Below are 23034 nucleotides of genomic sequence, written 5' to 3' on the forward strand. Positions count from 1 at the left end.
AGCCCCTTGAACCCCATGTTTGGTCTCTCACCAGGGGCCCTGCAGCAGCTAGAGAGAAAATAGGCCATCTTACTCTGCGATTGGATGGCTGCAGGATCTTTATCAAAGTTTTAAGTGTGGTGTCAGTCACCTCACCCTTCCTTGCGTCTACCTTCTTTTCCTCCATCTTTATGGAGTGCAAAACTCAGACCATTAGACACACACCTTGATAATATTTACCCCCAAACACTGTGCCGTAAAAACAGAAAACATGTCTGCTCACATCTATGTCTCCATCCTGACAGACGTATTTGCTTAGAGTTGCAGTTTGCCAGGAATTTGGATACCACATCACCCATTCTGGGGCCAGATGGTCACATGACCCATCAGTAACGTCCTTTGTGCTGCAGCCCCAGGCTGGCAACTTTGAGTCTGTCACTGATGCTTCGGAAAAGCGAGGAAAAGACCAAGCAAAGCTGATTACTTTTCTCGGTGCTGATTAGGGAAAGCACAAGGAGATATTTCAATTTTTCAGTGGAAGGTCATATGGGTCAGCTCATGCCCTGGCGTAGCAACTTGTTATTGCCACCAAATGAGTCAGTTGAAGGGAAAAACGTTTAATCTGGGAGTTAACTATGTCAACAGGGCTCTGAATGAAGTGGTGTCCTTCCCCTCAGAGAATTGCAGGACATCTCGGTGCTTTAGAGCAGGATAAGCCTCGTCCGTTTAAGTTGTCAGGACATTATTATTGTGATATTAGAATTCAGCCAGCCCCCTTCCTCTCTTGCTCTAGCCTTGCCTCTCTCCACACCTCTTCCCCACCACCTCCAGGGGGCGCAGGTACATGTCAACCCCAGCTGCCCACAGCGGACCAGCATTTTCTAGGTTCTCGACACTGAAACACAGTACTCAGGGAAAGGAAAAGGAGGCGCCTCAAGCGTAAGACCTGAGGATTACAACCGAGTCAAGAGACTACAGAGCCAAAGAGCAGCCCAGCCCAGGGATGAGGGCCCCGATGGGGGACACACCCAGAAAGCAGGCCAGGAAGCAGGTGCTGGGAGCCACAGACATGTTTGCCATGGGTAGGCCGGAGCCTTAGGAAAAGAGTGAAAGCCAAGTTTATCCCGTGGATTTAATAGTGCAACCTGGTTCCTGGCTCGTCATCTAACTGAGGGAATCGACAAGATAAAATAGACTGAACATCAGTCTCCAAAAAGTGGATTTCTCTAAGGCAGTGGTTCATCTGGGAACTTGTTAAAAATGCAAATTCTAGGCCCCTACGCCAGACCCGCTGGTTCCGAAATTGTGCGGTAGGATCCAGCAGTCTCTTTTTTAAGGAACAGGTGATTCTGATGTGCTCAAGCTTGAGAACCACTGCTCTAACACCACACGTGTGTCACATACATTTTCTGTTAATACTGCACTTCATACGAATTGTCTTATTTAATCTTCACATGGCCCTAAGAGGTAGATGCATTCATGTTTCATTTTACATCATGATACTTGGGGCACAAGGAAGCTATGTGGCCTGTCTAAGGTCATGTGTTAGTAAGTGGCCCCACTGGCTCTGTACCCGGGCAGTGCGGCTCAAGCCCGCCTGCTACTGATCTACGATGGGCTCAAAAACCATACCCCCGTGGGAAGTCACGTCAGAGCTTGGCAGGCCCCAGGCCCAGAGGTTGGCAGGCCCTGGAGGGCAAGGACTCTCAAATTTGAGTGCTGTGCAAACAAACCATTTAGGGAATCTCGGTAAAATGCAGATTAGGATTCATAGGTCTGGCTTGGAGCCTAAGATTCCATATTTCTTATAAGCTCCCCCACAGGGCAGCCTACAGTCTAGGTTTGCCTGGCACTGAGGGGTTCCCAGGGCACAGACTTTCAGTCTAAAAGTGGAAATGTCCTGGGCAAACCTGGATGAGTTGGTCACCTGAGTCCCAGCTGATGTTGAAGCTGCTGATTGCACTGTGAGAAGCAAAAATGCAGGCCCTCAAGGTGAGATCTGGATCATATTCAAGTGTGATTAAAGTTTTGAGAGTGGAATATGGCATAGTCTATTTTATACTTTAAAAAGATCACTTTGGGGCACCTGGGTGGCTCAGTTGGTTGAGTGTCCGACTTCTGCTCAGGTCATAATCTCGCAGTCTGTGGGTTTGAGCCCCATGTCAGGCTCTGGGCTGACAGCTCAGAGCCTGGAACTGCTTCAGATTCTGTGTCTCCCTCTCTCTCTGTCCCTCCCTTGTTCACAGTCTGTCTCTCTCTCAAAAATAAACTTTAAAAAAAATTTTTTTTAAAGATCACTTTTGGGGTGCCTGAGTGGCTCAGTCAGTTAAGCGTCCAACTTCGGCTCAGGTCATGATCTCATGGTTCATGGGTTTGAGCCCTGCGTCAGGCTCTGTGCTGGCAGCTCAGAGCCCGGAGTCTGCTTCCGATTCTGTCTCCCTCTCTCTCCCTGCCCCTCCCCTCACTTGCACTCTGTCTCTCTCTCTCTCTCTCCCTTAAAAATAAATAAACATTAAAAAAAAAAGATCACCCTTTGGCCACTCCATAGAAAATAGACTATAAGAGGTAAAAACAGGCTGAGAGGCCAATAGAGAAGCTGCAGTGATCCAAGAAGGAGCTGGTGGAGGCCAGGAGATGGAGAAAGGAAGACAGATGTGGAATACCTTTTGGAGGGGAAGCTGATACAGTTGTGAAGGAAAACAAAGCCAAGGATGAATCCTAGGATTTCTACCTTAGGCACAGCATTAGTTTTTTTAAAGAACGTCGTCAGAAAGAGATAGATAGATAGATAGATAGATAGATAGATAGATAGATAGGAGAGCTAGAAAAGAGCATGAGACACAAATGAGAGAAAGATGCAAGAAAATTACTGAACTAAGTGATGTATGATTTTTTTTCTAGAGTAAGACTCATTTACGAATTAAAATCGCAAGCAGAATTTGTAATGGGGGGGGGGTTCCTATAATACCACAAACAGCTAAAGTTAGTGTTAAAGATTAAATGTGCCTATTAGGGACTGAATTGTGTCTCCCCCCAAATGCATATGTTGAAACCCTAACCTCAACATGATGGTATTTGGAGGTTGGGCCTTGGGGAGGTGATTAGGTTTAGATGAGGTCATGAGGATAGTGGGATTAGCGGCCTTATAAGAAGAGATACTAGAGAGCTTGCTACTCTCTCCCGACATGTATCAAGGAAAAGCCATGCAAGGACGCAGTAAGAAGATGTCTATCTCCAACCCAAGAGGAGAGTCCTCACCCAACACTGACACTGCCAGCACTTTTATATTGGATTTCCAGTCCTCAAGACTATGAGAAGTAAATCCCTATTGTTGAAGCCACCTATGGTATTTCATTAGGCAGTCAAAGATGAGTACCCATTAACACATCTGTTTCTTTTGAAAAGCCACCGTTGGATATGATGCACTTCACGATTGGCCTACAGGTGACAATTGAGGGACGTCACTAGAAGTGACAAAGATCTCATCTTTGGGATTAGGATCCATCACTTGGGGTTCCAATGTCTTGACTTAATTGAAAGGTGTCCAACTCAAGCACACTCACATCTCAGCTTTCCATCTTGCTCACTGTGTGACCCGGGGCAAGATACTCATCCTTGCTGAGCCTCAGTTTCCTCCTGTGCAAAATGAGAGTAATAGCATGTGCCTCATGGACTACGAACTTTACACGAGACAATGCGTGTGAAGGACCTGGCACCTATTAGGTATTCTGTCATTTCTTCCCCCTCTTTCTTCTCCTATGTGAAATAATTTAGCTTCTGATAAAGGAAGGGGAAAAAAATCAAAGGCCTACATCAGTAAACTTTCCCAAGAGGTGACACGTGACCGGAGAATTCGCATTCACGCTCCAAGTCCCTGAGCACATCAGGTGGAGTCTGTGCCTTGGTGTCCTCTAGGGGACACACAGCAGCTACCTCACAGGGTTGCTGTGAGGAATGACTGAGACGAACGTGGCACGCCTAGTACGGTGTCTGACACGTTCAAGGAATGTCAGCAAGCATTATTGTCATTGTCATGACTCAGGACAGGGGACTCCTTCAACTCCTTACCTGAACGTTCTAGGTAAGTAGGCCCAAAGTGTGAGAAAAATGAAAGAGGCTCACAGAAAGGCAAGTTGGTGGGTGGAGACCCTGTCCTGGGGAAATGGGACGGCAAACACAGGGATGCTACACTTGGCCAGATGTCGTTCCACAGCTTCCTCCCGCTGGGTTTCCTGCATCCATCTTATTTCCCCAATTAAACCAGAAATTGTCCTAGGGCGAAGACGGCATGTTTTCGCTTTTTTAGAGGCCTGATTCGACGTAGCCCCACAAGTGGTCACAGGCTCAGTAAGCGCTCAATAAATGCTCACGTTTAGCCTGTACTGAAGGACTGGTGTCCTACAGCTAAGGTTTAGCAAGGGGCAGGGGGCGGGGAGGGGGCGCCAGGGCCCGGCCAGGCTCTGATAGCTCCGCCAATGCCACCGAGACCCCTACAGGCAGTTAGCGTCCTGGCATCACACGGCCACAGACAGGCCCCGACTCAGATTAGCCATCTGTGGTCATGGACACGCTCTGTCGGTCCGAACGGCACAGAGATAGGATAGGAGCATTCACAATGTGCAGGCATATGGTGCCCAACACCCACATCATCTCACTGCAGACTCACGCAACCCCATGAGGTCACTTTGGTTATTCTCTCCATCTCACAGAGGAGGCAACAAAGGAGCAAAGAAGTGTGAGGAACTGAGCCACAGTCACACACACACAAGATGGCAGAGGGGCAGGGCCATGACTCACACCCCCTAGCCTAGCCAATTCCATTTCCATTCTCCCAGACTGCAGGTCTGAAAACTTAACTCCAAGTATACCCTCAAGGCCAGAGCAACCCCTCAGGTTTCTTTTCACTTCGTAATCTATGAACCGTTCCGTCAAATAATAATTCACCTAAAGAACACCTGTTGTTAGTTTCCAAATTTGCTCTTCAGGAAGTGAAAAGTGGCTCCCTCTTCCCGACAGAGCCCTGTTTCTGATCTTTCCTCTCTCTCCCCTGTAACAAAGGCTGAATTTCCTGCATCAAGGTTGGGTACGTGGTGGGCTGTGTGTGCTTCGTGGTTTTGCAGGCACCTTCAGAGTGATCCAAAATTCTCAAGCTTGTGTCGAAGGTAATTTTCACTCTCTCTCTTAAAGCTCTACTCGTTGCCCTCGGGCCATATGCTAGAGGACAGAAATGTCAGGAGACTAACATCTGTTAGATCCTTCCCATCAGTGTAGCAATGACATCATATGCTTCTTTTAGGTAATTTGCACATTATCAGACTAATTTTCAGATTATCTAATCAGCCGACATTACCCTTAATCAACTCAGCTCTCCTCTTCCAGTTCTGCACGGTACAACATGCCCTCCAAAGGCGCGCTAGGGTGGGGCTTTTTCTGCTCTTGACGGATACTGAAAGCCCAGCTATGTGCCAGGCACACCATCATTATGCAGAAGACTGAGACCTCCAAGGACCCAGGACAACCCAAGTTCCATTCCACGGACCCGAGAAACAGGCTTGAAATAAATTTTATAGATCCATATTTTAAAAAGCACTTTCCTCTTAGGAGCTCCAAGTATGGCATAGAGAACATTTTATACTCATTTACGCTATTAGGTAAAAGAGATGTTCCATGTGACAATTAATAATATGCCAAACAAAATTTTTTTTATAAATCATTTGTCCTCGCCTTCTAGTAATTGCTACTGTGGCTCTCCTTTTCATACAGGATGACAGCTACACAGTTTGGCATAGAAGTCACGTCCAACGGTGGCTCCCGCTCACTTTCCCACCGTTCTTCCAATGCCACTGTCAGAGCAGACTACTACCCCTTGTCTGAGGCATCATGCTATTTCATGCCCCCCTGCCTTTGCCTCTACCTGGGAAGCCCTCTCCCCATCCTGGGCAATTCCTCTTCATTCTTCCAGAGCTAACTTGAATGTGACCTTCTCAGCAAAGCCTTTGCAAAGCCCCTAATGCAGTGGTTCTCAAGCTTTTGTGGGCACCAGAATGCCCTGGAGGGCTTTCCAAAACACAGATCATGAGCCCCACCCTCAGAGTCTCTATTTCAGGTCTCTATTTCAGAGTCTCTATTCAGATTCAAGAATCTGAATTTCCAACAAGTTCCCAGGTGATGCTGATGCCACACCTGGAGCACCACTGCCGTAAGGGGTAGGAAGTGTACTGTGCCCTTGACCCTCTGCCCTTCACAATTCTATATGTACTCCATTACACACTCCTGCACAAGACTGTGAGCTCTCGAGGACAGGGATTAAGACAGTATTTAGCACAGCGATACTAAACCAATGAATAGATGGATAGATGGGTAGATGGATGGATGGATGGATGGATGGATGGATGGATGGATGAATGGATGGACAGACAGAAGAATGTATTAGACGGAATGTAGTTATTTACAGCGTTTCCATTCGAATCCAGAGCCTCGTAAATGCCCACCCCCACCCCACCTCACAGAAAAGTACCTTGAAAACATCATCTTTAGTAGATTCTCACTCTGCATAGAAGATAAAAGGAAAGTCAAGAAGAGTTTTGATATTGTGAGCATGGGTCAGAAGAGTTTTGAATTCTAATCCAGTGCTCTCTGCTACCCTGGCCCCACTGGGGCTGTTTACCCAGGTACCTTTCAGAAGTCAAAAGAGAATCCTTCTCTTTTTTTTTAAGTTTATTTATTTATTTTGAGAGAAAGAGAGCATGAGTGGGGGAGGGCAGAGAGAGAAGGAGAAAGAGAATCCCAAGTGGGCTCCATGCTGTCAGCACAGAGCCCGATACGGGGCTTGAACTCACAAACTGCGAGATCATGACCTGAGCCAAAATCAAGAGTCAGACACTTAACTCACTGAGCCACCCAGGCACCCCCACAAAAGAACGCTTCTGAGTGGCACCACGTGGAATCCCAACCTGCCCAAGCACTCCCTCCTTGTACTCATATACACGTAGTCTGTGTGTGTGTGTGTACCTGTATGTACACGCACATATGTGCACACACACATACATACACACAGTGATCTCGGTTTTAGAAAGCAGACAGGGGTGATCAAAGAAATGCAAGAAGAAAGAAGAATCCAGCCTCACATGGGGAGGGGAAGGGGGGGCCGCTTAGGCGGGGAAGACCCCAACAGAAAAGTACTACGTGCCAAGATGAATGTTGGAGCTCCAAGCATCTCAGGGCTACCTATAGTTGGGGCAGAGAGGCAAAGGCATGAAGGAAAGGGGACAAACCTAGAGAAGAGACAAGAAGTGTATACTCAGGAGAAAATGAGCGGCTAGGAGAGGAACAAAGGCGAGAGAACATCAGCCGGTGGGCGGGGGGGGGGGGGGGTGCAGTCAATTGCTGAGCTGGCAGCACAGGGCAGCTGGGGGCTGGGGGGGTGAGGGGAGGTCAGTGCTGGCTCCAGCACTCCGCTCTGCCCTTTCAGCAGCGGCAGGCACAGGCATGAGCAATGGCTTGGCTGGAGACACAGTCAGGGGGTGCGGCAAGGGACGGCAGGTGGACCAAAGTCAAAAGGTCTCTACCGCTGCAGGTGGTACAAACGCAGATGCCCATGCCACAGAAAACTCCGGAGTCTGTAGGGCTGTTTTCCCCACAGGCCTGTGTGTGCTCACAAGCAGCTGGGCCACCCTGCAGTTCTGCTAAAGAGGGAAAAGTCAGCATTCCCACTTCGCTGGCATCCAGAACTTTTCCTGGGGGATCTGGAGATTAGCCTCTTGGATTAAACTCTCCTGCCTCCCTCCCCCACCCCAAAAGCCTCGCTAAGGGAGGATCACAAAGCTGAGACCTCAGACGCTGTCACGTTCAATTCACCACACAGCCCCAGTGGCATTTAGGGGCAGGATGGATGGGAGCCCACCCCCACCCCCAAACAGTGGGAGCAACTAATGACTGGGTATTAACGATGCTGGCAATTAGTGCTCACGGGAAAGTGGTTGGGGGGCTGCTCACCAGGGGAATGTGGGAGGGAACAGAGCAGACATTCGGAGCAGCAAACAGATTGGTGGCGTGCGTGGTGCAAAGAACCTGGGAAGAGCTGCTGCCTCTTAGATTTCTTCAGAGAAATTGGGGAAGAGGGAAGGGATGGCTTCTACGGACAGTAGGGGCCTTCCCGCCACACCCTCCTCCTCCTCGCTAGCAAAACTGGATTTAATCACGGAATTCTCACAGGCATTGTGAAGAGATGTTGTTGAAAAGGTGTTTGTGAAGGTTCTGGAACCTTCCTCGTGTAAGGAGGCCCCAGGTGAGCCTAGGGACAGCTACTCTTTTTTATGCAGCTTAAAACCCTTGGGTAGTCAGATGACCCTTTTTGAAGGACTCAGTTTGTCACCTGCAGGTGTCAAGGAGAAGGGTAGATGGGAGTTCGAGCCAAGAGGCTCACTGACAAGCCCACAGAGAGAACGCACAGCCAGATTGTGGACACATCTCCATCTAGGAGGAGGAAAGACTCAGCTTCCTAACCAAGCATGGCCATCTGGCCTCTCAGAGAGGACAGGAGGAGACAGAAGACACTGACTCACAAGAGTACACGAGGAGATCCTGGTGGACAGAGGAAACTATGGCAGTGCCCATCTTGGAAGTCAACAGCAAACAAGTGGGGCATTGGGGAGATGGCAGGGACGGCTAAGAAAGAGATTTCCTTGATCCACTCAGGGCCTGCAGCATACCTGGGGGGACCACAAGGAACCTTCCTCTGCTGTTGCCATCACAACGCACACACACACAAAAGAGACACAGACGAAAGAGAAGCATTCCGAACCCTATAGCGTGAGTAAAAAACCACAACACAAGGACAAAATGGCTTGACATTTGAGAAGGGATGTCAAGAAGATAAGCCAGCGCTGGGGGGAGTGGGAAATAATACCAAGTTAACAAATACTTCAGAGAGAGCAATTGTGGCTAATAAATACTTTCCAGATAGTGACCCAAATCGAAAGAGCTCATTCTTGGCCTCCTTGCGGTAGGAGACAATAGGTACGCCTGGGCCACTTAGATCAGAAAAGGGATAAGAGGAGAGACGGGGAGATGCAAATGCCAGCTGCCCCGTGCATGTTCCTTTCTGAAAGATGAGTGTGACTGGACCAAGGGAACCTCTCCCTGGGGAGGAGAGAGCGAAAGAGAGCGAGAGAGAGAGAGAGAGAGAGAGAGAGAGCTAAGCATTACTCAGAAGCTGGCAAGGGGAGACGAGCAAGCTCTGTCAGACGCTCATGCTGGGTTTTCCAGGTTCTATCCAGATGACAACAGCAGGTAAGAAAATAAAGGTCGGTCACATGCATGGAAGACTTGAATCTTGCAAATGAGTAAGAATTAAAGAAGGCGTACGGGCTGAATTGGGTCCCCCAAAATGCATCTGTTGAAGCCCTAACTCCTACCTCCTCATGCCTCAGAATAGGACTATATTCAAGGAGAGAGCCTTTAAAGAGGTGATCAAGTTAGGGTGGGCCCTAATTCAATCTGACTGGTATCCTTACAAGAAGAAATTTGGGCACACAAAGAGACAGCAGGGGTACAGGAACACAGAGGGGCCACCACGTGAAGAGGGGGCGAGAGGGCAGACACTTGCAAGCCAAGGAGAGAGGCCTATGTGGGAATCAGTCTTGATGACATGTTGATATGGGACTTGCAGCCTCCAGAAGAGCGAGAAAATTAATTTCTGTTCCTTAAGCCACCCAGTCTGTGGTATTTTGTTATGGCAGCCTGAGCAAACTAATACAGAAGGCCATGTTACAGGAAGAAAGGAGGGTGAGGGTTAGGCAAAACCAACATGAATCCGAAGAAAGGTCTTGGCCAAAGTATGTTAATTATTTCAAATATTTGGTGAAGGCAGCTGATGGACATCTGTTGACTAAGTTGATTGACTAAAATGCACAGGAGTCACTCTCAGATCCTAGAGTCTGGATATTTTTAAATGTCTGATCCCTTTAATTACATTGAATTGTTCACTTTAAGACCACCTACCACAAAATCTTGTGAACAAAATACAAAATACATGGCATGTCCACAATTATTCTTCACCTAATGATCTTAGAATGACCCATATCTTGAAGCAAGTCCTAAAGATTCCATCATGCCTCCCCATTTTGAGTTTTTGACAAGTGTCCCCAGATTATGCATCCTAATGGAGTGCTCAAGGAAAGCATACAGACTCAAGGGTCCTATTTTTCTAAGACAGGAGAGCCCTGAACCAAAATTGTGACCCTTATAACAGCCAAGGCAATAAATCAAGACTATCCCACATCTCTTGGTGGCCAAGGAGACGTTTAGAATGTCCATCAGAATTGACATACCCAAGGGCTATGCCCAAGTCAGGGTGGTATCTGTGAACGAAACTTCTGGAGCTGAGGGAAAAGAGGGATAGGTCTGGCATTTGACAATGGCCAGGTGAGGATGTTTCCCTTGTATCTTAACACTCATCTCCTTCCTCTGGGAACAGAACTGGGTGCGTCATCCGGCCCAGCTTACTCTAAACCTGGGGCTTAGATGACCCATGGGGTAGCTGGGGCTGGGCTAAAACAGCCAAGTCACCACAGGACACCGAAACCAATCAGTGGGTGCCACCAAAGATACCAGAGGTGAAGAGAACACTTTACAGCCCTGCCCACCCACTTCATCACTGCCCCACCCCACTTCATCACTACCCCAGCCAACAACTGGGAACTCACGTCTGTGGTTCTCATTTCTGTGGTTAGGCGGGGACCGGGTCTCCTGGTCTTGAGCCTCATCCCCCTCCTCACTGGCCAGGTGAGTGTGAGCGTAGTGGTAGCTGAGTCCTGGCCGGTTCTTGTAGCGCTTGCCACAGACTAGACAGGAAAAGAGGAGAAGAGGGAAAAGGGCAAATATTAGCAACCTCTGCAGCCATCGCCATCATTCTCCCAGGCAGTGACTCCCATCCATCTACCCCAGAGCTGGGTTTCCCTTAAAAAGCGTCTCCCACCCTCAACAACCTTAACTCCGCTGGACAAAACAAACACCACAATGAACAACATGGGCCCAGGTAAAGAAAAACCAGAAAAGTAAAGGATGGAAGTTGAACTATTGAAGAGCTCCATCATTTCCTATCTGTGAGACCCTGGTCAAGTCATTTACGCTCTCTGTGCCTCAGTTTCTTCAGAGGCAAAATGGGAATCATAACAGTACTTAACTCATAGAGTTGCTGTGATGAGTTAACCTCTATGCAGAACACTTATAACAGTGCCAGGCACATGGTAAGGGTTATGATTATTATAACTTTGAGGTCAAAGAGCACTGGTAGTCCATCCAGTCCAGCATCCCATGGCACAGATGAGTCAAGTGAGGCCCAGCAAGACTAAATGATTTGGCTGGGAACGTATAACTGGTTGTGGCAGAGCCACTAGAAACCCAGGTCTCCTGGATTCCCATGCAGTGCTCCTTCCACTACGCTGTGGCAAACTCTGTAAAGTACAAAAGCTTTATATGGATATTTGTGATGTATCGTGCAGTGATTTTGTGCCAGAAAACCACATTCCACTTCCGCCATGAAAACCACAAGGCCAAGGCATCATTGGTAGAGGTGGCATCTGAGAGCTTGTGCTCTTGAAGCCCCAGGAAGTCTCTGAGCCCCAAAATCTAGGAATGCGTCCTCGCAAGCACTACCTCTCACACGGACAGTCTGAGACAAAGGCACCAAGCAACATAAATACGGCATCGTGGGGCCCAGAAGAAGAGAGGTGTACTTCCATTGGTTGGCTGCCCAGTACTTGAGAAGCAGAAGTCCAGCTAAATAACTCAAGAACAGACCACCGCCACTTTTAACAAAGTTGGATTTAGTGGTTCACTGTTTACAATGATACATGTGGCCAATTTTTAGTCTTTATCAAATTTAGGTAGTTCCTCTTATTCCTGTTTTAGAGTTTTATTACAGGGGAATTTGATCAGCCACCCTTTCAGCATCTACTAGTATACGCCTCTCCTTCAGTTTGTTGATATGGTGAATTATGTTGATTTCCTAATGTTTCCTATTATTGAACCATTCTTGTATTCCTAGAATGAGAGTGTATTATCTATTTGATATACCGCTGCATTCTATTTTCTAATCTTGCATTTTTGATCTATACTCAGACGAGATGAGATCTATAATTTTTGACCTATCTTCTACCGTGTTTCAATTTTATGGTTATGCTGACTTCCAAAAATGAATTGAGGTTTTTTGCTGTGTGAAATTGGACAAGATACATAATCTCTCTGTGCCTTTTTTCTTATCTGAAGATGATAATAGTACTACTTACCTTGAAGGATTATAAATAATGTATGTAAAGTATCTCACTCAGTATCCAGCACATAACAGATGCTCAATTAATGGTAATGAGGGGCTAGGGGCTTCGGCTTGGTCTGCCACATCTTAAGTGCTCGACCCTCCTAAAAGAGGGACTTTGACCCTTAACCTCATACAATGGAATTCAGCAATTGGTTGGACTTTCTTAAAAAGGTGAGAGTCTGAAATTCAAGTTGGTGACCTGTATTATATGGTGACCTAACTATAAATTCAAGTGCTACAATTGGCTAGTTACATTCTCCCTCTCCCTCCCCCCCACCTCTCTGCCTCTCGTAAATATTTCAAAAAAATAAAATAAAATGACACCACACATCTCAATTCCATTTGACACAGGCAATGGGACCTAAAGAGGCCCCGAGGCGCACTCTGGGCCTGCTTGTGGCTTTTTCTATTTAACCTTTTCAATGATCTGAGGTCAATAAACAGCAAATTATGGGGTCATCGGATAGAAATCCACTAAGTAACCAAGCACTGTTGGTGAAGAATAAATGTTTATTAAAAACAAGGACAATAGTATCAGTATTTACATGAGGAGGCCTCAGCTGACTCTGGGGACTCCTTGCTACAAATTCCACAGCATTTGTGCCATGTTGTGTCAATTATCACTGTCTTCCTTAATCACAGAATTTCAGGATCTTTTTTTTTTTTAACATTAATTTATGTTTGAGAGAGAGAGACAGAGCACGAGCCCAGGAGGGACAGAGAGAAAGGGAGACACAAAACCTGAAGCAGGCTCCAGAGGCTCTGAGTTGTCAGTACAGAGCCCGACATGGGGCTCGAGCCCATATGAGATCATGACCTGAGCTGAAGGCAGACGCTTAACCGACTGAACCACTCAGGTGCCCCCAGAATTTCAGGATCTTCACAGTCATGTGGTCTCACTATAAAATTGTTTATTCCCACTAATACTAGATGTCTGGGACAATTCCGCTGATTGGGCAATGAACTATCCATCTGAGTGGGCATTTCTTCTTTGATCTCTTGAATTATAGTTACGTCTATACCAGAGGACTCCTGTTCAGGACGGTTTCATACTAATTTCATCTTAATAGCAACAACTCCGCCTCATATGTTGCCATGCATGTATTACACCTTCAAAACATATTCATTGAATAGCTGATGAATGAACACAGAAACACTTTGTGGGAAAGCCAGGAGACGGGGGAGGAGGGAAACGTGTAGAATCTGATCCACCTATCCACATTAATCTCATACTAATAGGTCTTTAAACCTATAGAACCAAACCCAAGCAAAAAGCTTCCTGCATCTCCTTTCCCAACACCATAGAGAGTAATTATTTTTATAGCAAATCCTTTTGCTAGAAAAGAAATTCTCAAGGAGTAGTCCCCAGACCAGCACCATCAGCATCACCTGGGAAGTTGTTAGAGATACATATTCTTGGGCTCCACCCCAGACCTACTGAATCAGAAACTCTGGGGGTGCAGCCAGAAATCTCTGCTTCAACAAGCGCTCCGGGTGATTCTGGTACACTCTATAGTCTAAGAACCACTCTGCTAGAAGACTGACTATATTTAGGCTTGACTCTGCCCACCCTGGTGCACCTGCCCTTTGGAATGGATAGAAGTGGCAGGCGGGGACAGTGAGACTTGCGCTTGGTCATTAGAAGAAACAGAACCAGACAGTACGTGGAGATCATGGAAACCTGGCCTCCTAACCCTCGTCCCTATACACAGGGCTCTCCTGATGGAGTGTCATTTTTCACCACCTGCTTATACCACGGTATTCCTTCATCACCAGGTCTTCAAGACAACGTGTATTTAGCATCCAATATGTGTCCAGCCCTGTGGCATGAGAAGGACAAAGGTAAAGGAACCACAGTCCCCACCCGCCAGGAGTTCAAAGTCTGGCAGAGAAGACGTACACATCCACATGCAAAGAGGGAGGTGGAACAAATGTAGTGTGCGCATGCGCGCGGGCAGGAGGCGGGGCCGGCATAGCGGCCTCCGAGTGGAGGGTTGGCTTCCTGGAGGCGGTGGGTGAGCTGTGGCCTGCAAGGTAGCAGAGTATCACCATACAGACAAAGGAGGCAAGGGCACTCAGGCACCAAAGCGCAGGCTGCCTAACTTTGGGAACAGCCCGCAGGAGGGTGGGGGGAGGGGTGGCGTGAGGGAGCTAACAAGCCAGAAAGCTGGGCAGGACTTGGTCCTGAAAATAGGGAGCCAGGGGAGGATTGTAGCCTGAGGACCGACTTACTCAGATTTACATTTTGGAAATCCCACTTAAGACTACAGTACAGAAGATGGATTTGAAGGTGGCAAGAGGCTATTTTAATTTTCTATGTGTGAACAATGAGGATTTCAGGATGGGAGAGGGGTTAAAGAGAAGGAATCTGGTGAAAAGGGGTGGGTATAAGCTGCAAGGAGGAGCCTAGAAAGACTGATAGTAACCCCCCACCTTCCTGGCCATGCACCATCCAGCCCCTGTCTGGCTCCCCAGCCTCACCCGACACAACGTTCCACCACCTTCTCTGCCCTTCTGCCCATTGCCTTTCCACCCCTTAAACTTTTTTCTTTTCACCGGAAAGCCCTTGGACAAGCTCTTCACTTTGCCTACAATGCTCCCCAGCCCCGATCTGCCTAATGATGCTTCATCATTCTTCAGATCTCAGTTGAAATGTCCTTCCCCAGGGAAGTCTTTCCAATCAAAATTAGGATCCCAGTTTGTTACCTTCCTAGGATGAATCATGGATCGATATGTGTGTCTCCCACCAGCAGCAAGCATAGCGGGCCCTCCCGTGTTTGCACACTGCTGCATCCCCAATGACCAGCACGGGGCAACTCACGGCTGGCACTTGGTGTCAGTTAGGGAAGCAACAAAAACACCCAGGTTTCTACTGGGCAACTGGATGGAAGGATGAGGAGGAAAACGAGATTTAAAGAAGGAAGAAGATGAGTTCAGTCTGGGGTTGCCCTGAACACCCTGAACTGGGGAAAGAGATGTGGATGGGGGAGGTGTCAGGGTGGAAGTGAGGGATATGGAGAGGAGGAGAGATCGTGCAGAGAGAGAAGAAAGGTGTGGACAGAGGAAAGAACTCAGAAAACACCAGCATCTTAAGAATCCGGTGGAGAAGGAGAAACTTTTTTTTTTTTTTTAAGAAAGATTCAGCCCTGAAGGAGCAACACAAGCCAAAGAGGTAGGGTTTCCAAGTATCCATCAGTAGATAACTGGATAAGGAAGATGTGGCATATATAGATACAATGGAATATTACTCAGCCATAAAAAAGAATGAAATCTTGTCATTTACAGCAACATGGATTAATTTAGAGGGTACAATAAATGAAATGTCAGTCGGAGAAAGACAACTACCATATGATTTCACTCAAGTGTGGAATTTAAGAAACAAAACAGAAGGAACAAATTAAAAAATAGACTCAACTATAGAGAACAAAGTGATGGTTATCAGAGGGCAGGTGGGTGAAACAGATGATGGGCATCAAGACTTCACTTATCAGGATGAGCACTGGGTAATATACAGAATTGTTGAATCACTATATTGTACACCTGAAACTAATTATAACACCGTATGTAAATTATGCCAGAGTTTTTTTTAAAGAGGTAGGCTTTCCAGATGACAGGACCACTGATACCACCGGTCACAGCCACTACTCACAGCCACTGACTATGTGCCATGCGCCAGGCTTGCTCTCGTGCTTCAGGTAAATTTGCTCACGGCAACCCAAGTCCCCATTTTACAGATGAGTAGCCTTGTGCACAGAGGCAGAGCCAGGATAAAGTCAAGCGCCTAAGAAGGGTCAAGAAAGATGGGGACTGAAAAGAGTCCACTGGATTTGAGAGCCAGGAGGCCACCTCAGCCTCCTGAGGAGGGAATCCTCAGCCTCATGGAGGACAAGACAAGACTGCAGAGGCCTAGGATGCTCCTGAGGAATGGGGTGGGGTGACAGGGCTGACAGACCATTCCTTCCGGCGTGGCTCCACCAGAGAGGCTGGGGGGCGGATGGGACTGTGGGTCAGGGAGGCTGACTGGGGCTTGTTCTCTACCAGGGCAGATCCCAGAACAGCCTCAGAGGCCAACGGGAAGGGAGCAGGAGTGAGGGGGAGTTTAAAAGGCAGGGTTAGGAGGGATTGGAGATAATACAGCAAGATGCCTGACCCCAAAACGAAGCTTCTAACCCAAGTGCCAGGCCACTGAATGACTTCATCCTAGGGACAAAAGAGTTCTGAGATTTATTTTGGTGGAATTGTATCTGGATCAAACTGCTACATTTTGATGGAAAGAAATGCCTTGGAAATCCTACTTTGACTGGATTAGAAGAAAAGGAAAACCCAGCCCTATTCTATTCTATGTCCCTGCTGCTCCAAACACTGATGGACTGGCTTCATGGGCGTGTGACCTGTGCGTTCAGACAGGGTCCATGCTCAGAAGGGCCCCACACTTGGGCTAATCCTTTGCTGTCACCATCTTGAAATTGTAAATAGGCGTGGAACAAAGGGCCCCTCCTTTTCATCTTGCACTGGGCCCCATAAGTTGCGTACCTGGTCCTGGAAACCTAGGGCTGGCGTCCAGAGATCAGGGACTAAGTTGCTCCAAACAACCAACCCAATAGCCCTGATAGGACAGGAGCTGTGGCGTGGAACACAGGACCCTAGCAGCCCTGCAGTGGCAGTAAAAGGCCCCTCTGGGGTAACACAGGAAGTCTGGCCAGAGAAGTTAACCACGCAGCCACGGTCATTTCTGTGCCACCCACTCCTCTGGCCCTACTTCTGGGCCGGGCTTGCCTTCAGAGAGACGGTTTCTCTGTGGTGGGTGAGAGGACACCCTAGATCTGAACTGCCTGGATTCAAATCCCTGCCTCGTCTGCTACCAACCGCCTGTGTGATCGGGGGTGAGGTGCCAAACCTCTCTGCCTCAGCACCCTCTGTGGAAAATGGGGATGATCGCAACAGCACATCTGCTTCACATTGTGAGGTTTCATGAAAGAATACATTTAAAACCGTGCCTGGCTCATAGCAAGTGTCAGCCATTGTCGGCTGTTATCACTACTGCCGTCAAAGCGGATCGGCAGAGGGAAGAAACCCAAAAGGGGAGGGGGGGGGGAGTATCTAGTCATTTCTCCTCTGAAGTCAGGGGTGATGGAGTTGCAAGAAAAAGAGGGTGGGGAAAATACCCTCTGAAAATAAAGTCTTAGAACCATCTGCTCTCCTTTTACCTCCTCGGCAATCTCACTCTGGAATTCTCTGCCGTGCGGAATCAGAGCGAGCCCTAAGACTGCTGAAGCATTCAGGGAGGGCTGTGCCCCCATCCCCCCCCCCCACCCCCGCCCCAGTCTCCTTCCCCAGGGCCCTCTCCTTTGCGTCACGCGCCTCTGAATCCCTTGCCCCAGGGACCAGCCAACCCTGCATGGGCACAACCTGAGGCTCTTCTTTTCACCTTGGCAAGCACGCACCTGGATTTGTGTTCCTGGCACGGCGCTCGTGGAGAGGACCGGCTGTGACAATAAGGAAGGTCCAGCTTGCCTTCCTCCCTCTCCTTCCCCTGGGGCGGATCCATCTGTCAAGCTGCAGAAATAGTGTGTGCCCACTTCCCAATCCAGAGCTGGAGTCTCCAGGTAGGACCTCCTGTCTGGAGTTATGAATACCTTCAGTGTTGCCCCGGAATATTTACAGCACACCCACCCCCCCCCCATCCTACCCCACTCACTCCTTATCTGGGGGAGTAGAGTGGGGCAAGGAGGCAGAGGAGGAGGCGGGGGGTGGGGGGGGACAATCAGGGGCAGTTTGTGTGAACAAAGCCGGCTGCAGCAGACAGCAGAAGCCTTCCTGCAGGGGAGAAGCAGCCGCCTTCCCCACTGATAACTTAATGACTCTGGCACATTTTCATCAGCCCAACTTGGAGCACGCAGTGGGTATCTGAGCCAGTGGTTTCCGAGAGACTGAAAGCAGCGACTGAAAGCAATTACGGGATGAGCGTCCAAGAGACAAAGCCTGGGCCTTGGGAGTCACCGGGCCGCATCTCATTCCCAGTTCTGCCCAGTGGCACTTTCATACAACGCGAGTAGGCTACTTCCCTCTCGCTGCAGCCCGACTCCCTCATCTGTAAAATCGACCCAGCAGTGCCCATCTTCTGCCCGTGCCTGCAAAGCATCACACTTCCAGACCGCGAGGTAGGCACACAATCCTACATTGAATCTCATAGCAGCTCACAGGATAAGGACTGTCATCCCCACTTTACAGATGAGGAAATGGAGTCTTAGGGCATCGAAGCAACTCCCTAAATGGCAGAGCCAGGATTTGAACTCAGGTCTGCCCGACTTTGGAGCACATGACTGAAAGGTGCACTAGTGATTCTCCATTCGACGCCCCTCCCAGTGCCTGGGGCTGACTTCTATGGCCTCTTGCCCTCTGCTTCTCATGGCATTTGGCCAGCAGGAGGCACTGGCAAGAGGACAGAGGGTGAGAAGAAGGAAGATGGGGGTTTGTGCCCTGCCGTCCCTGCCTGGGCAGCGTGCTGGCACAGGTACTCCCCCCTCTCTTGGGCACCGCGTGTCCTCCCCCTGCTCCTTGGCACCCCAGATAGAAGGGCTCCGCCTCTCCTTTGTCAGCACTTCTATCCTGCCCACACCTCTTTAATCATTCCGCCGTCCAGTTCTCTTCCATTCGGCCCTTCTGAGTAGAATCCTATGTCCCATTGGGCCCAGGACACATACAAAAGGAGGCCATTTTGACAGGAGATGCCTACCCTGCCAGACCGGTTCATAGATGTTTGGGGCTCCCTGCACCTTCCTGACTTCCCTCTGCAGAACCATCTGGGGGATGGAGGAACACCTACAACCAATTCCCCAGGGTGGGGAGAAGCTCCAAGTGGGAAAAGCCCTGCCATGCCTTGGCTTGGGACAAAACTCAAGGATACTTCAAAAAGCCACCACATCAGACTTGCATACTCATGCAAGTCGATGACCCTGTGACTATTTTTTTTTTAAAGTACACGTTTAATTTACTCTAACACTGCATGAGGGTTTTTTTTTTTTTTAATGTTTATTCATTTTTGAGAGATAGAGCACGAGCAGGGGAGGAGCAGAGAGAGGGAGACACAGCATCGGAAGCAGGCTCCAGGCTCCGAGCCATCAGCACAGAGCCTGACGCAGGGCTCCAACCCATCACCTGTGAGATCATGACCTGAGCCGAAGTTGGACACTTAAACCACTGAGCCACCCAGGTGCCCCTCCTCTATTTTAAATGCCTAGGCCTTACTCTACGAGCCAGTGATGGCTCCACTGAGCTCAAATGGTAAGAATAGTCCAGGTCCTGCAACGTGTAGGCACCAAGAAGCTCCTCTTGGGCAGGTCCAGGGGGGCCACTCCTCCTCTCCCAGAAGCCCTGAGGCCAGCAGTGCGGGTGGCCCTCGGCAGGCCTGGGGTCAGGCCCTGGCTCTCCTACTAACCCCCTGTGCACCCTTGGACAAATTCCATACTTTTCTGGGCCTTTGTTTCCCCATCTGTAGCACAGGACAGTTGAATCAGATGATCTGGAAGTCTTTTGATTCTAGCACTTCATGATTCTGTTTGCTCTGGGCTCTCTGAGGCCTGTAGGCCTCCTGAAGCAATGAGTCCCTCAACTCCGATACAAAACCAGCATAGGCTGCAGCCTAAGGATCCACCCAGGGCTGCCTCCACCCCTCTCCTTCCCCTACCAAGCCAGGTCAGCAGCTGCCTTCCTGTGGCTTCATTTCTTCTTTGAGGCCACACTTGGTGCTTATTTTAAACTGAATTCTTCCGGATAGAAACACAGGGGGATGGGATAGGGGTGGGATGTAACATCCTGATTTTTCAAAGCCACATTCCTTGGGGCCTGGCACTGACCCATGTATTAGGAAGGAGCCCAGAGCCAGGATCTACCAAATGCCAGGGATTCGCAAGTCCTGTGTCTCCACGGACGGAGGGCATTCTGCTTATTTTAGGAATTTGCGGTATATGAATGTGACTCCGGCTTTTAAAAAAACAGGAAGAACGGAGATAAAGCAACAAGCCTTTCATCTCTAAATACTATATAACCTGATTTCGGATCCCCAGCAGAGAATGCAGAAACTCCCCAAATCAATGCATTAAATGTGTCAGTGGGACTCTTTCCTGCCCTGCTGAGAAGCAGGGTAACAGAGTTCTGGGAAAGTGTGGGGCCTGCCTCCCTGGGTCAGCTCATTGTCTGTGTGACCTTGGGCAGGGTACTTCATCTCTGCAAACCTCAGTCTGCTTGTCTGGAAAATGGGGATGATGAGAGTTCACATCTCAGATGGGTGCTCTGAGAACTGAATGAGCTCATCCCTATAAAGTGACTGGCACATAAACCAATATCCACCATTAGCTATGCTCCCTGGCTTCTCTGGTCCCTGCCAACTCCGACGGCCGGTGCACAGACCAGAACTGGGGACCCAAGTTCGGTGTGAGATAAGTACCCTTTCTTGGCTTGGCATAAAGAAAGTAAGTATTGAGCACAATGATGAAACAGACAGTGAGCTAATTGTTTTTATGCGTAGTCTCATTTAACCCTCTTGGAAACCCTCTAAGGTGAATCTCGTTGTCCTCACTTGACAGGAGAAGAAAGTAAAGCTCAGAGAGGTTTTGGGATCTGCCCGAGGCCGCAGGTTCAAGTCCTGGACTTCTGATTCAAGAACCATCTTCTGGCGCCCCTTGTGGAGGTCGTATCTTCATTTCTTATTCTAGTGAGTCCTACACTAGCATATATCCTTAATGTACTTAAAGGGCAAAATAGAAGTCTTCTTTTAATCATACAGTAAACGTTTAAGTAATAAATATAATTGTCAACATTTCTGGGGAAAATAAAGAAAGGTTAAAAAAAATTAGACATAGGGGCACCTGGGTGGCGCAGTCGGTTAAGCGTCCGACTTCAGCCAGGTCACGATCTCGCGGTCCGTGAGTTCGAGCCCCGCGTCGGGCTCTCGGCTGATGGCTCAGAGCCTGGAGCCTGTTTCCGATTCTGTGTCTCCCTCTCTCTCTGCCCCTCCCCCGTTCATGCTCTGTCTCTCTCTGTCCCAAAAATAAATAAAAACGTTGAAAAAAAAATTAAAAAAAAAAATTAGACATATTACCATAAAGCATGGCAGCCCCCCAACATTTTGGAATCTGGCTAGTGTGCTCTCCCTCGGGATCTCTGGGTGAATCTCTGACATAAATGCCACCTCGGATTCAGAGCGGGCTTTCTTTCTTTTTTTTTTTTTTTTTCAATTTTTTTAATGTTTATTTATTTTCGAGACAGAGAGAGACAGAGCATGAACAGGGGGAGGGGCAGAGAGAGAGGGAGACACAGAATCCGAAGCAGGCTCCAGGCTCTGAGCTGTCAGCACAGAGCCCGACGCGGGGCTCGAACTCACGGACCGCGAGATCGTGACCTGAGCCGAAGTCAGATGCTTAACTGACTGAGCCACCCAGGCACCCCAGAGCAGTCTTTATTTCTGAGTCCCGACCCATCCAGTATGTCTCACTGACCCTTACCTGAGGTAGGCGCCCTTCCACCTACAATATTGGTGTAAGCGCCCCACTTCTTTCAGGGAAACAAATGTCCATTAGCACGTGTTAAACATTTCTGCCCACATGTCCTATTTCTACAATCTCCTATGTCAAAGTTCCATCACTCTCCAAAATTACCTCCTCCTCTGGCACATTCTAGTTAAGCCTCCCTCATGCCTATGTGACCCAAGCTCAAGACTTCAAGAGTCATCGTTGCCGCCTCCCTCTCCCCCGTGCCCCACATCTTATCTGTCCTCTGCCAGGTTCTGCAAGTTTTTCATCCATAAAGCCCTGCTCGTTTGCCCTGCCTACTTTGCTCCTGCGGTCATCATCACCCAGACTTCATGTCTTCTCCTATCTCCTTCTCAGCCATCAAGCTTCATTTAGGCTCTCTCCCCTGAACACCTACTTCTCCAGATTAACCTTTCCAGAGATGTGTCTGGATCATCATGTTCACCACTGACTATGCAGGCCAACCTCTAAGCAAATCAGTCTGGCATTCCCAGTACCCTTGTCCAACACTGTGCCCCCCAATCTCCCTACCCAAATGCTCGGCTCTGGCCAAGCTGGTCTCCCTCTTGTCGTGCTACGTGCCTTCCACGGTCATCAACATTTTGGGAGCAACCACTGTGCTGGGGCTGGGATGGAGGATGAATGTAGCATAGTTCCTGCCCTCTGAAGGCTCCCTTTCCAGCCTGAAGAACAGACAGACAGACAGACAGACAGAGAGATTGCTATCATCCAACGGGCCAGGTGGCCTACACAAAGGTATGTACATGGTAAGGTAGATTCTAAGAACAAGTGAGTGAGGCAGGAGGTGAGGAGACGTTGCAGGGGAGGGAGGGAGGCATTGCTGACTGAGATCAAATCCTGGCTCTGCCATTTATTTGCTATGTGACCTCAGGAAACTTAATTAACCTCTCTTCTCCCCAGTTTCCTTATCTGTAGGATGGAGATGATCATACTATCTGTCTCACGGCACTTTTTTGAGGGTTAAAGAATTAATATAGATAAAACCCATAGAACATTCCAGGCCCATAACATAAGTCAACAAACTTCTGCTCTTACTGATTACCTCCCCCAGCCCACCCACCTACCAACTCCCACACATACCCCTCCATCCCTAGAGAACAAAATCAAGTCAATACTCATTCACTACAGATCTGCTGGGCATCCTAGGGAGACACCCTCTGACATACCAGCTCCCACCCCCTGGCC

General features: G+C 48.6%; 1 protein-coding gene across 7 annotated transcripts in view; it reads right to left on the minus strand.

The window, feature by feature from the left end:
* The window catches only part of DPF3 (double PHD fingers 3), a 267179-nt gene that overhangs the window by 72147 nt on the left and 171998 nt on the right, over positions 1 to 23034 (minus strand). For all 7 annotated transcript variants that reach the window (XR_006705142.1, XM_045451443.1, XM_045451447.1 and 4 more), the window contains exon 7: positions 10686 to 10823. Coding sequence is in view for 6 of the 7 variants with exons in the window: in XM_045451443.1 (XP_045307399.1) it covers positions 10686 to 10823 (138 nt within the window). In the remaining variant the exon portion in view is untranslated. The remainder of the gene's footprint in view (positions 1 to 10685; positions 10824 to 23034) is intronic.

This window comes from Leopardus geoffroyi, chromosome B3 (genome assembly GCF_018350155.1).
Source record: "Leopardus geoffroyi isolate Oge1 chromosome B3, O.geoffroyi_Oge1_pat1.0, whole genome shotgun sequence".
In the NCBI taxonomy this organism is placed as follows: Eukaryota; Metazoa; Chordata; class Mammalia; order Carnivora; family Felidae; genus Leopardus; species Leopardus geoffroyi.